Source organism: Polypterus senegalus, chromosome 1, assembly GCF_016835505.1.
Source record: "Polypterus senegalus isolate Bchr_013 chromosome 1, ASM1683550v1, whole genome shotgun sequence".
In the NCBI taxonomy this organism is placed as follows: domain Eukaryota; kingdom Metazoa; phylum Chordata; class Cladistia; order Polypteriformes; family Polypteridae; genus Polypterus; species Polypterus senegalus.
In genome coordinates, this window is record NC_053154.1 from 55,051,746 (window position 1) to 55,067,116 (window position 15,371).

At 37.4% G+C, this 15,371-nt stretch overlaps 1 protein-coding gene across 1 annotated transcript in view; it reads right to left on the reverse strand.

Moving 5' to 3' along the window:
* LOC120526187 (protein kinase C-binding protein NELL1-like) overlaps window positions 1-15,371 on the reverse strand; it is a 1,449,010-nt gene that overhangs the window by 492,931 nt on the left and 940,708 nt on the right. The window contains exon 14 of the mRNA XM_039749219.1: window positions 12,573-12,695. Coding sequence (XP_039605153.1) covers window positions 12,573-12,695 — 123 coding nt within the window. The remainder of the gene's footprint in view (window positions 1-12,572; window positions 12,696-15,371) is intronic.

Consider the following 15,371-nt stretch of genomic DNA (forward strand, 5'->3'; position numbering starts at 1 on the left):
TTCTATAATAATCCCCAAACTAGATTTAATTATTGATAGTTTTTAATTGCTACTCAAAAAAAATGTTTGCAATATTTGTGTAACATGTCTGTTTTAATATGTATGCTTTTTCTGGAAAGGAGGGCTTTGTTTAATTTACAACATTAAAAGAAAAAGGTTTTGTAGCAGAATTCCACATTATGAAGGCATTGGCACAGCTTCAAGTTGTAGGGCTATACATCTCAAATCCAAGTGTCACCGGTATCAAAGCAAGTACCTGCTGAGATTTTTAAGTGTTGTAGACAGTCAAACCTTTAGTTCTGAGGAGAAAGTGTCTCACAGAGTTTACCGGCTGAATATTCAAGAACAGTACTGCACCTAGAGCATATTTTAAAGAATATTAAACTAATTTTTCCTAACTGCTTTTCAAAATAACACTTTCATTTCAAAATAGCTATCCAATTCAGAATTCAATAGGAATAGCAGTAAATAAAATATCCTTTTTCTTTGCATTCAGCTATCAGCTGGAATACTAAAGCAAGTGCAAAAATAATACCAGACAAAACATTCCTTCATGATTTAAATGACAAGTAAAGGTCAGCATGCCATCGCTGCAGAAGTTGTGTACTTTTCGCATTCTTATTTCCATTTATGCCCAGGTTTGGCTGTCTTATGGACTTTCAAGGTTCTCCCTTTATGTATACTATAGGTTTTTCATTAGCTATAGAAGTCTTTTGCTACCAATCAAATACAATTGAATTTATCATTGTTATTATTATTACAATTATTATTATCCTCTTATATTATTAATAAAACAATATATTTAGTAGATTCTCTTATTCAAGGGGAATACGGAAGCAAATCATTGCACTAAAATACATTCAATGATTAGAAAGCACAACAAAGCAAAATAGAAACAAAAATAAAAATAGACCATAAGAAGTATAGAATATTTAGTCCCAAGGCCAGGGGAATTTAAAGAAAACTAAAGTTGCTCAATGGTCTTTGGGTTAGTATAGCTGCAGACGTTCAGCAGGACAGCACTGGAAATACCATCCATTTTTAGCACATCTGGTACAAATCATCAGTCAGTAAACAGCGGTCAGCAGACTAAGCAGAATGAAGACTTCTTGAAGGGACAAACTGAGAGTGAACAATTGATTCTAATTGTTTTTGGTGCAAGATGATATGGATATGGAATTTTCACTTGGTGTCACTGTGACACTTGTCACTGTTTACAAAGGGTTATTACAGCTCCTGATGCATTCAAGCCTTTTCAGCAAGAGGAAGTAGTTCAGCCCATGAAGGATAAGACAAAAGTATACATTTTAATTATGTGAACCTTGGAAAGTATAAAAGGAATCAATGGGCAGCTGTGGGGCAGTTTACCCAAGACTGACACAGTAGAAAAAAAGTTGTTGCACCAGCCTCTCTTGTATTAACTGAATTTTTTTACAACCCTCAATGTGCTAATTGGAGACAGAACTAATCTGTTTATTGCTAAACACAAGTTAATAAGAATGTTTTCTGTTGTCACTGGAGCATATATTGCTTTTAAAGAGTTCATTAGCTGGTGCAGAACAAAAAGGCTTTTCTTGGATGTAAGCTTCAGGTCACCGTCAAACCAAAAGTGCCCATGTGTGACGTTGCATGAACTCTGGAGCAGGTTTTCTTCTTCTATTTGGCTGCATTTTTCCTTCCCCCAATTCTGACCAGTCTCCCCATACTGAGAAACACCCCCACAGCATGATGCTGCCACCATTGTGCTTCATCACAGAGATGGTATTAAGCAGGTGATACACAGTGCCTGCTCTTCACCAGACATAGTGCTTGGAGTTCTGCATAAATAGTGTCATTCATGTCTCATCAGACCAGAGAATTTATGCTGACTACTAAAGAGAGACTTCTGTCTAGCAACTCTACCATAAACACCTGATTGATGGAGTGCTACTGAGACAGTTGTCCTTCCAACAGATTCTCCCATCTCAGCAGAAGTCTTCTGAAGCTTTACTAGAGTGACTACTGGGTTTTTGCCCGGTTATGTAGTTTGGATGGACTGCCAACTCTGGGAAGAATCCTGGAAGTTCAAAACTTCTTCTATTTAGCCATTATCGAGGCCACTATACTCCCGGGAACACTCAAATCTTCAGAAATATTTTTATACTCTTACCCTTGTTTATGTCTCACTACAATTGTATCACAAAGATCTACAGAGAGTTTGCTTGGAATTCATGGATTTTGTACTGACATGCAGTGTGAAATGTAGGACCTGATATGTACAGGCATGTGTCTTTCTAAATGATATCCAGTCAATAAATTTTGCCAGAGGTGGATTCCAGCCAAGTTCTAGACATGTCTCATGAATAATTAAAGCTAACAGGATATACCTGACCACAATTTGGATAACCAGAGAAAGGGTCAGAAAACTCATATGAATGAGAGATTTCACTTTTTGACTTTTAATACATTTGTTAACAGTTTTGAAAACATATTTTTACTTTGTGTTATGCGGTATTGAGTGTTGATTGATTGGCAAAAATGGCAAATGTATACAATTACAATTAAATTTACAATACAATAAAGTGGTGTGGTCCCCGGCAGGGGCTGGAGCCCGGCCGGGATGCCTGGGAGGACCAGAGGAGGGCTTGTGCCTCCTCCAGACCGCGAGGGGGCATCCGTCCTGGTTGTGTTGGGGGCGTCGGGTAAAGGGCTTGGAAGCCCAGCCCTGCAGGGACCCGTGGCCACCGCCAGGCGGCGCCCCAGTGCCTGATTATCCCGGGAGCCCAGCACTTCCGCCACACGGGGGTGTGTCCGCGAGAGATTGCCGGGAAGCAGCTGGAGCCCATCCGGGTTCCTATAAAAGGGGCCGCCTCCCTCCAGTCAGCAGTGGATGTCGGGTGGAAGTGGACAGAGCTGGAGAGAGGACGGGAGGCGGTCAAAGAAAAGGCACAGAGACTGTAAGGCCTGGACTGTGGGGAATCGGTGCAAGAGGCACTGGGGTTTTGTGCACGTGACTTTTGTTTGTATATATTGTAAATAAACGTTGTGTTGGGTGAAACAAATATGTCCGTCTGTCTGTGTCTGGGCCAGCGTTCACAGTGGGTAGAAAGTGAAGGGGTCTAAATACTTTCTGAATGCAGTGATTATGGGACACAAAATACACAGAAAAAGTATATATTTATTCCTGTGAAACTATGACAACTTGATGTACTATTTCTGGACAAGCTAATATTTGGGAAATGGTATTATTCTTTGAATTTTAGCAGGACTAAAGCAAGTGAAAGTGCTGTGATGCCTAAACAATATAGAGCACATACTAGTTCACTGTATTCATAAAGTATGGATTCTACTTGATAATCTAATGCATAGGTTCTGAAACTATGGGTCGTCTGTTGTCTAATTTTGGGTCATACAGAGAAGTGATTGACAATTGTAAACAACAGGAAAATGTCATGTATGATTTAGGGAGTGTCTTGCGAGATCGCCATGGGTAAGGTCTAAGCCATTTTTTAGTGTTTTGCTGTTTTTGAAGTCTGCCTGTTTATTGTATGAAACTGGAAGTTTACCCCAAGTTTTATATACAGTAGAGTCTTGCTTATCCAACCTTCACTTATCCAACATTCTGTATTATCCGACGTCCCAGCACAAAAAAAAAACAAAAAACGCATCAATCGGCAACAAGAACTGCAAGTTGCAAGCGTGAGCATAGTCTATTTTTTGTTGCTAAATTTTTCTGTTTTGTTGTACAACATAATTACAGTGGATTATGTGGCCAGCCCTCTCTGGCATGTGTGTGTGCGTACCTGTGTCTCTCTCTCTCTCGTGTGTGTGTGTGTGTGTACATGCGTCTGCCTGTGTCACTCTCGCATGTGTGTGTGCGTGCACCTGCCTGTGGCTCTCTCGCATGCATGTGTGTGTGTGTATGTGCGCCTGCCTGTGTCTCTATTGCGAGTGTGTGCGTGCGCCTGCCTGTGTCTCTCTCTTGCGTGTGTGTGTGTGTGTGTGTGTATGTGCGCCTGCCTGTGTCTCTCTCGTGTGTTTGTGTGTGTGTGCGCCTGCCTGTGTCTCTCGCTCGCACATGTGTGTGTGTGCGTGTGTGCCTGTGTCTCACTCGGGAATGCACAGGGAGAGATTGAACACGTGCGGAAATCATCGGTGCGCACAAACTAAAAGGGAAACTGGCTCGTTCGTATACCTAGTGTGTGGTCATGAACAGATGCAAATGTTTGGCGAACTTTTTGGTCATAACCCGATTTGTACACGTTCAGAGACGTTCATGAACCGAGGTTCCACTGTATTAGGTTCGTAATGTGTAAAATTATAATATAGTTTGACGTTTAATATGCTTTTTCTTAACACCTCCCATTATCAGACATTTTCACTTATCCGACGTACTGCCGGCCCGTTTATGTCGGATAAGCGAGACTCTACTGTATTATTTTTTTCAGCAGACGTTGTACTTTTCAAAAGTGACTAGTAGAGCAATGTATAAATTACAGTTTAGCTAAAAATATGGTAAAAATGGACAAAAACTGGTCACACTCCTTTGAAATTTTCAGTTCTCCATTGAATAAAATACAAAACGTTGACAGATCAAACAGTTTTGGGAAAAAAAAAAAGGAAAGACATGCCTTCAGCATGTTTTCCAATATTACTCAACTTTTTCACTAAAAAGCTCAATCAATTATAGTATACACATTTATTTCTTATATCAAAAAAATCAGAAAACTATTTACATGTCCCACCATCCAAAACCGTTCCTGTCCAAATGAGACAAAGTGGCACTTTACATTCCTTGCATTCCCGAGCAGTTTCCCACCATTTCCTTCTCTTAGATGTAGCCTTGGTACTGGGACCAGTGATGGTGGAAACTCCAACAAACACATGAATGGAGTGTGCCTGAGTGGGAGGAATCTGCAGAGACACACCACATCATTGAGCTGCTGAATCCTCCACACAGTTTTGGCATTTCATTGGCTCTGTACCCTTTGCTTTTCAGATATCTTTGTGAAGAATATAACAGTTTGTGTTAGCATTGTCAATAAGATGTACAAAAATGTGCAATATTATATTAGAATTATGTGGTGGCTGGTGAAATACTAAGTATGATTATCAGAAAGATCATTATTTGTAGATTGCTTTTTGTCATGGAGTGTCTTCAATAGCTCACTGATATTTAATACCCTTCACTGTCCTTTGCATGCTGTCCCTGGATAGCACTCATGTATAGTATTTATAAAAAAATCATATGTATATGTTTGAGTAAAAACAAAAAAACACTTTAGGTGTTAACTTGTCTTCACGGAGACCCAGCCCCTCCTGAAAATGCAATTATTCATTCAATTCAACTAGTTGGGACAAACTGTCAGCAAAATTATCACTATCAAAGTAACAGTTCTTGTTTGGTTGTAAATGCTTTTGGCCATGTACCATTTCAGCCACTCCATGAAAATGAATGACGAGCCATTTAGTCAATAGTAATTCACATCCTGTTCCTAATGATCCACTTATTCTGTGGTAATCCAAGCCCCTTTCCTAATCTTTGGAACATGCAGACAAAACAGAGAATGAGACAAAGCTATACAAATGCTGATTCTACCTGATGATTCTACCTGACAATTGGGAGCACCTCTCACTTGCGGTAGTATATCTTAGACTCTGATTGATCTAAGGTCAATTTAGTTCTCTAAAATGTTATTCCTACAACATTTTTTACAGGGAGCCATATCTGAAACTACTGCGTAACTAGAACCTAAAATACCCAACCTACTCTGAGAGGTATGTGAGCAGCATAGACCTTTTTTTCTATCTTTGCAGTGAGGTCTAAGACGCATCACTGAAGCTTTTGGGTCATTTTCAGAGCTGCAGTTGTGCACTTTCAGGTACATTTTACTGTGTTTTTTGTTTCCTAAGTGAACTCTATTGTTTAAAATAAGGTCTTAAATACAGAGTTTCTCCCAGCTTGTGTGTCTAGCTCATCACCAGGCCTGCTGAGGGTTAAGAAAACCCTGCACCCGCCCCATGATGACTGTCGGTGGTGATTCTCCAAGGGGACTGGATGATTTTGAGGCTCAAAGAGACAAAAAAAACAAAACTGGAATGTGAAAAAAGAACCACGGATCTAATATATTGTATAAATAAGGATGTAAAAATACTGTTATTTATATTCTTAAAATGCAACCAATCCTGAATTATTCTACTGTTGCTTAAAAAACTAAGAAAGAATATAATGAATATAAAATTTTCACATAATGCAGGTTTTGTTACAGAATGATAGGTCATTAACAGTGCAAGACATATTTAGATTTGAGCTACAGCCCAGCGTGGCGCGTACATAATCGTTCTCTTTAGATCAGGGGTCTCCAACACGTTGCATACGAGTTTTCAGTAGCTCTCGACTCCTTTCCAAGTAGCTCGCCAAAGGACTAATGAATCGCACATAAATTTGAAAACTTGATTCGTCAAATTAGGGGTGGGCGATCTTTCCAAAAAATCATATCACGATCCTTTTAACACAAAATCACAATCCACAACCTGAATTACAGTCTCTTTTCAATGTGGCATACACTTAAGAGAATATCCGGACTCAAACTCATCAAGACCTGAGTAACACTTTATTGTAAATATCAAACAAAGTTGAATTCAATTGTTCTCTCATTCGCCAGCTGTGAGTGAGGAAGGCCCTTCCCCCTGGCCCACTGCATGGATCTCGGATTCATGCAAATAAATCGTTACTGAAAGCGAATTATGATACATAGCGAAATCAACCGGAATGTTCAAGTAAATTATAGAAAAAAACCTGATCTAAATCTGTTAAGTAGTTCTCTCGTGAAAAGCGGACAGACAGACAGACAGACATTGGATTTTATATATTATATATTAGTAAACCTTCAAAATAATGTGCAGTTAAAGTCTCAACAGCATTCTCAGCATTTCTGGAGCTCAGTAGACCCAAATTAACTACAAATATCTTCACCAAGCAGCTCTAAAAATGTCTGCTTTGTTTGGGCCTACATGTGTACTCTGTGAGTCTGCCTTTTCTGACATGAATGTCATGAAATCAAAGTTCAGAACAAGACTGACAGATGAACATTTAAATGACTCCATAAGAGTGAACCTAAGTGGCTACACTCCACCATACACCTCTCTTGTTGACTCCATGCAGTGCCAGTCTTCTGACTAACTAAAAAACACATCACACATGCAACTGGACTTGTAAATACTCTTGTGAAATGAAACAGTGACATGGAACAAAATGAGAAATGAATAAGTAATATCTGTGTATTTATAATTGCATTGTTTTGTTTTGACAGCATTCATGTTTTAATTCAATTGTGAGATACACTAGAAAATGCATACTGACATACAAAATGCACTTGCAGGTGAACTAAATATTTTTTGTGACGTTTTAATGCAAAATGTGAGTTGTGGACACCAACATTTTGTAAATGTTCAGGCAAAACAAGCTTATTCAGTTTGTTTGGGTTGAAATAAGCTATGAGAATAAATTGATTAGCTCTCGGCCATTTTCATTTTGTAAAAGTAGCTCTCGGGGGGAAAAAAGGTTGGAGGCTCCTGCTTTAGATTCAGCTGTCCATCACAAGGGCAACTTTGGGACAATTACCCATACCCACTCACAGTAGTTATGGTAGGGCCTTTTTTGTAACCATACTCTCAGGATCAAATCCCTATTAGGGTTGCCATTTTAATCCTGTCACACTTACTAAAGCTCATGATTCCCAGGAACTGTCCACATTCACTAACAGAGGGAGTCATATGACCTACAAACCTATGACCAAAGATAAAATGGACAGTCATCAACATCAAGGTAAATAAAATATCAGAGAGCTAAATCAGAATGCCAACACAAGATATTAAAGGCATCCTATTAAGAACTATTTGAATATACCATACGATCAAAAGAAACAAAAATGTCTCTCAGGAGAAGCAAATAGGATTTTAACAGCAGCAGCTGTGAGAAAAATAGCATTGTACTTTGAAGCTTTGTAGCATCCTTCTTTCCACTTTGACCTTTTTATATCTTCCTCAGCTCCTCTAGCCAATTATCTCTGCTTTCCATCCCCTTCTCTCTCTTTTCCTATTTATTCCCCTCAATCATCGCTATTTTTTACTTCAAATTTCAGACCACACAGTTGAAATGCTGAACTATTAAACTGTATTTTCCTTTGAGGTCCCTTAGTGAGGAAATAAAATAACCTATTTGTTCCTTTTCAGCTTTCCCTCTTGCCTGTTCTCTCAATTTAGTCTGTCTGTCCAGAGAGAGAGAGGGAGATGGGGAATGTGTGATAGTAAATCTCCTCCAACTAAGGTATGCTGTGGGCCAACTAGTGCGACATGACAAAATCTCCTGATGGTATGGAGGGTGCAAAAGGGATTCAAAGCATTTCTTTACAAACCGGTTAGAGCAAGAGTGAAACATTAATAAGACATAACATGACATGAATATTCTGCTGTTATTTAAACTGTGACCTAATTAGATATCAGGACAACTTAGATGCCAGCTAATGAAATACACCATGTGGTCTGAGTTGTGTCAGACTCTTAAAAAGCTTGATATGCTGTAAGGGAAAAACTTACTGTATGCATTTGTAAAGAGCCTCTAACTATAACTGCTTGTTTCACAAAGACTGTCCGTATCATTTGTACTAGCAAATAACTATAGAGAAACTTTCATATGGCATTTTACCTTTAACTTTAAGAACACCTTTTCAATGGACAAGATGTTTTCTTCAGACTTTTAACCTGTTTAACTATTTTGGGACCTTTAAATAATTCATATATTAATTAATTACATTTATCAAGCACTTTTCTTGCTACTCAAATTGCTTTACAGACAGAGGAGCCACTTCAACCATTAACAATGTGTAGCACCTACCTGTATGATGCAACGGTAGACATTATTTCACTAGTACACTCACCACACATTAGCTATTAGGCTGTGAAGGGGTGAAAGATAGTTAGCCAACTAGAGACATGTGATGATTAGGGGGTCAAAATGGACAAGGCCATGATGGGCAATTTTGCCAGAATGTCAGCATAAAACCTGCTCTTTTCGTAAGATGCCCAGGGTTCTTTAATGACCTGAGAGAGTCAGGAGCTCAGTTTTACATGTCATCCGAAGAATGGTGCCATATTTACAATACAGTGTCCCCGTCACTTTGAATTGGAAGTGCATTGGGATCACGCACAGCTCACACGGTAAGCGCCCCCTGCTGGTCTCACCATCACCCCACCCAGCAGCAACCCTAGCTTTCCCTACGTGGTCTCCCATCTAAGTACATTGATATAGGCATGTTAGAATATATTATGTATCTTTATTTTGATTAATATAAACTGTAATGTTTCATGATTGTTTTATGTAAATTAACATCATTTATTGTATTTAAAACTATTGCTTTGTTATTTATTCGGTCTTGGCACAGTGAATTGAGTAGTCCACGTGTCAGACTCCACCAGGCTTTATGTAATAAGGATGTCCATACTGAACTCATTGTTAACAGTGACTCGTGACTATTATTTTTATTCACAGAATAGTTTCCCTAACATACACTTTTATTGTCTTAGCAATGAAAAAATTACCACAACAACATTTATTTAGAAATCGCATTTGTATACATACTGTATGTATAACTCAACGTGCTTTATAAAGAGTAAAAGAAATAGCGTTTGTGTGTGGCTTGTGTGGATGTGTGTGGACTGGAAATGGATATGCATGCTGTCCAGGGATCGGTCCTGTTTAGTGCCCTTTTCTTGCTGGGATAGGCTTCAGCTTTCCTGCGACCCTTTTCAGGATAAATCAGGTTTGGAAAATGCACAGATGGATAATATTGTAAAAGAAGTAAAATGTTTGTAAGTTTATTACAGTTAAAATGGTAAAAGTCAATGTCTGATCTCACAACATTTGCTATAGTCAGTTGATAACAGAGCAGAAGAAAACAAAAACTCCAGATGGAGAGGATGCTGAAGAAAGAAAACCTGTTGACATCTGATATCTGCATTGCTACTAAAATGAATTCAAATAAAACTAATTCAATCAATTTATTTAATAAAGTGTATCAAAACCTGGCCTTTTAACACTATATGTGAAATTTGGGCACATTTTATGTATGCGCAAAAGTGTTGTTTATTTCTCAGTTCATATTCCCCATGAATGTTAGGTTGTTTAGGCACACTAGACTGACCTGGACAGTGTATATAAGTGCAAGTTTCTTTTTGTGTATTAACACTCTGTCTGGATCTGGCTACTGTTTTGTGCAGAACATTTATGGGCATACTTATTAGCCCACCTTGAACTTGAATTGTATTACGTGAGCTTTAGCATGAAGGGATTATTATTCAAATTTAAACTGAATCATTTTAGTATTTCACAGATATTTGATGTATCTGTCTTGCAAAAAGTTTAGCACTTTCATTTTCAAACATGTATTAGAGGTGATGCTAGAATGTAGTACATGATTATAGCGGCAAGCAGTGTGAATAGGACCAACAAAACTGCAATATGCTTAAAAAGCTTTATTGAATCCATAATAATTCTGTTCATTCTCACCAGCGTAAACTTAATTTTTTACCAGAAAAACAATGAGATATAAATGATTGTTTGCAGTTACAATAGAGTGTTTAATGTAGAAGGGTTGCTTAAGAAGAACTGTAAAGACTGTTTTCCTTTCCTGTTCCTTCTCATCCACTTTTTGCCTTTGCCCATTCTATTTTATCATACAAAAAGCCACTTTAGCTGCTGTGTTGCCCCAAGCCTCCTACAAGCTCTTACTTTTTGTATTCTGTGTGGCAACATGACACCCCATCCTCCACTCCATTAGAACACCATCTTTAAGAATATCACTCTGTCTTCCAGGAACACCCAATCATCAGCATTCTTAGTTTAATGTTGTCCATCAACTAACCTTTCTTTGTTACTTCTGCTCCTTAAATTTCCCAGAAACCTTCCACCACACGTTTTGGAACTGTCCCACTGTCAACCCCTTTTGGCTTGCTGTTTCAAGTTCCCTCTCCACAATTCTCTTTGTCCCGATTCCTCTCTCATATTTTACTTCTCCTGGACCTTTCCATGCTCTTTCTTTCAGCCCAGTTCAGACAAGATTGCTCTCTTTTGGCACCATCATTGTTAAACTTGCTTTGGCCTCTCAATGGAAGTCCCCCTGCTCTGTCTCTGTTGATTCTTGATGATCTTGCTTCTATAACCTAACTTTTTTTGAACTCACAGTATTGAGGATTAATAAAGCATCTGGCTCCAGCATCAGAGAGGGTCTTTAGGTAACTAAGCTTGTGGATGAATGGCTATCTGGTGGCTAGTGATGATGGGAACATATTCCCCTTGATGCTTTTCATTTTCAGTCTGGCTGTGGACCACAGCCCTTTTTGATTGATCATGCAGATGCCACTTTGGTCACTTTCTTTATTTTGGTTTATTTTTATTCTTCACAAGGTAGGGGTGGGTATACACCTGTAATGGTGAGGATTTGTTTTATCTTGTAATTTTATGCATTCTACATCTTTCTATTTTTTGCTTATTCTTTTTACTTACATTTTTCACAAAAAAGGAACTGTAAGGAGTTAAGAAAACATCCACATGAATTTTCTATGTACAGTAGTGTAGTGAGAATTTTTGTATCGTGTTATATTATGTATATTTTCAATTTTCTGACTGTTTGATTTGTTATGCACAGAGCAAAACACTATTGTGTGATAATAATAATTTTAGCTTGGCCTTGATTTCCCAGATTACATTTCATTTAGTATCTAACTATTAGCTTCTTCAGCTTTAAGGATGCCTGCATTATATTTCTAAGGTTGAGTAAGAGAAAATCAATGTCAAATTTTTACATTTCAATATACAGTCGGGAAAGTCTTATTTTTGAAGTCTAAACAAAATTCAAGGTTTAGTAACAAAGTAAAGATTAAAGGAAAGGGAGAACTAGGGAATCATGAATGTTATTAACAAAAAGGACTGTATGGGCAACGACCTCTGCCATAATGTGTCCTTTTGTACAAGAATCTATCAGAAGCTGTAACTCACGTGGTAGAAACCAAAGCATTTTTTAAAAATAGATTAAAAAGCAGGTCTGATGTAATAGGATTTTTCTAAAACACTCATGCTCCAAAAGCAAAAGGATATGTGAAGATCCATCTCAGGAAACCTGCAACTATATAAACTGACAAATAGAACCTCAAAGAGATATACTTCAAAGTAAAAATATTTTCATTATATTGCATTTTCTCTGCCACCATTTCACTGCTGAAATCGTTAAACTAATCATTGATGTATGCTTGTTCCATAATGTCAAAACAATTCTGAAACGTGTCTATTGTGGACATCAATGTTTTTGTGAAACAAAACAGCACTTCCTTGCCCAAACTGGAATAAGTTCTCGAAGGAACTGAGATGATTCTAAAATCAATTCTTCCTCGTTTACTTGAAACCAACTGCCAACAGAAGATAAAAAAGATACTGATGCTTCCCCAGATACAATTCTACCAATGACATTGTTAAAATATCACTTTAATCGGCAGATTTTACAAAGACCCTCACTCCCATTCTTTGTATTGGTGCTCACCCTGGCAGAGAGTTCCATTGCCCACATATCCTGGTTTACAAGTGCAGGAATGCCCTCTAATTGTATTGGTGCACACAGCATTTTCATCACAACTGTGCTGTCCGCTTCCACATTCATCATGTTCTGTTTTTGAGAAAAACAAACAAAAAAAAAAGAAAGATTTGAAATATTCTCTAATTCTTTTATATTTTAGAGCTTATAAGAAAGGGTTTAAAATATACAGTAAATAACAGTTATACAAATAATTGACAAAATAAAATGCAGTATGAAAGGATTGATGTTGCAGTTGTTAGAATCATTCACAAAAACAGCCAGTGCTAAAAAGAGGAAGTTAATGGGCACATGAATTGGCTTAAACAATGCCATCATCAATACAAAGTTGTTAATTGTGTTTTTGATTGTTGCGTTATATTGAGCAATACTCAAGATTGTTTCACAGTACAATACAAGAGTATACCTTTAAACATTTATATGACCATAAACAGACAGAAGGGAAATATTAGGCAGTTTCTCTTTAACTTATATGAAGGCTTTAACTCTATCTCTCTCTTTTTGGATACATCTGGAGAAGAAACACACCATCTGACATGTCCCCTCATCAATATGCAGGAGACAATACAGGCGACTGTTGAATTCCTTCCTAATTAATGTGTAGCAGAGGAGATGTGCTTTATTAAGCCCTCAAGCAAATTTAACACATTATTAAAGGATTCCTCATTCATTTTGCAAACTAAAATATATGAAATGAAGGTTAATGTAATTAATATCTTCTGCAAAGAATGTGCCTATAATGATGTTGTTTTTCTTTTAGAAAAAAGCAAAAGAGACAAAGGCACAAGTACTGTATCTCATTTTGAAATCAAATATTATTTTAAACAGACAGGTCTTTGACAAATAAGCAGCTGTTAACTAAGATGTATTAAATTGAGAAATGTCTGGCAGATGGCATAAATAAGAATTAAGATTTAGCCATAACTCACATTTTTTAATAGCATTTGAACCCTGGAATGACTAATAACATGACAAATTTGACTTGCCCAATACGATATTTCATAGTATTTAAAGAGAAGAAATATATATATAATTTTTAAAGCAACATCAGGACATTCAATAATCACTTATAAAAGTGGGCATGAGGAGGCAAAGCTGCAAAATAGCACCATTTTCTGACAGAAACACATTTACATGCTGCCTATATAATAGTGAAAATGGTTCTGTCCAAACATGAGTGTTAAATGTCACAAGGTTCACAATTAAAATCTGAAATTCAGTCTCTTCTTGCCTGCTACCTTTTCAAACACTTTATGACATGGAGGCCAACAAATAATGTGTCAACATTGTGTTTATTTTTGAGAAAACTGGCCGAAAACCTTCAAAGGTATTTTGTTGACTTTAATATTATAACTGTCAAAATCTATTGTCTATTAAATCATAGAGGTTTCTGCCTACGATCGGTATGGCTATTATGACATTTATACAGTAGTTGAAACAAATCCACAGTTTAAGACACCTTAAAAAAACTAGGAAATGTTGATTTTTGGACTCATCAATTTATTAATACCCATAGATTTGTCGATTTTGTTGACAATGATTACATCGACCTAACTATGCAAACATGGCTTTTTCACAATCACCTTGATCAAGAGAGGCCAGCATCACTTTCTCATAGCTGAGCATCTCATACTGTGTCTGAATGTGCCCTCACCTGTCAGATTATCACATTTGGCAAGCTGGCTATGGATTACAAAGGACAGTTCTCTCACTAGAATACTACTTGGGTAGGTATAATTGTAAAACATTTTAACATCTTTTCACAGTTAAAATGTTATTGATTTATTGCACAAAAGGCTATTTATAATCGCATAAATATTCTCCTTTGATTTTTCAGTTAAGTCTTTAAAAAATAGTAGGAATCACCCTTGCAAATAAGACAGAATTTTTTTACTTTTCTATTCTATGTCGAAAATCGGGTTACCACATACTTTACCATTAGAGTGCCACAATCGCCTGGTATCCACAATGATCAGTCTGTTAAAGTTTGTATTTCACTTCTCTTAATTCTTAATATTTGAAGTTTTAACTTGCAAATGCAAACTTTCACTGTGTGTCAATATGGTGTGTTTGTGTTTATGTGTGTGTGAGGGAGAGTGGTCCCTGTGATGGACTAGGGTCCTGTTCAGCCCTGTTTTCAACTTTTTATTCAATTCTAACAAGAAAGCCTTTGGCCCTCACAACCCTGAAATGGACTGAGGAGGTTGTAGAACTGGCCTGCTGAACACAGCCCACTGAGGACCACAGTGCCTGCACAGCCCTCGAATGCACCAGAATGTTACGCCATGTATACATTTTCTAACTTGTTTCTTTTGTTTGAGAAACAAAACATGCTGAAAAAGCATAGTTCAGTCATCACAGCAAGTACAACAGCATGTGCCAAAGACACTCCATGACAACCTTTTCTTCTATTAATCCATTTTCATTTTAATCGTTTTCAATGTTGTAGTCAGTGGTGTTGTGCAATTGAAATTAAATTGGCTACAGTTTGTCATTTAGTGTGAAAATAATATACTTTAAAAATGTTCTCCGTGTTAAAACAATCCAAGCATGTTTGAATCTGCACAAGACAAGTTTAATGAATGGAACAGAAAATACCTGCAAGCCAATGGAAAATAGTAGGCCATGATTACATTTAAAAAATAATTAGTACGAGGAGGTGGCCCACCAAAGCTCTCTGTTTATTTGAAGTGTCTCCACTCCTTATCAACTCTAGTATTTCTGGCATAGGATATTCTCTGTTGTTAT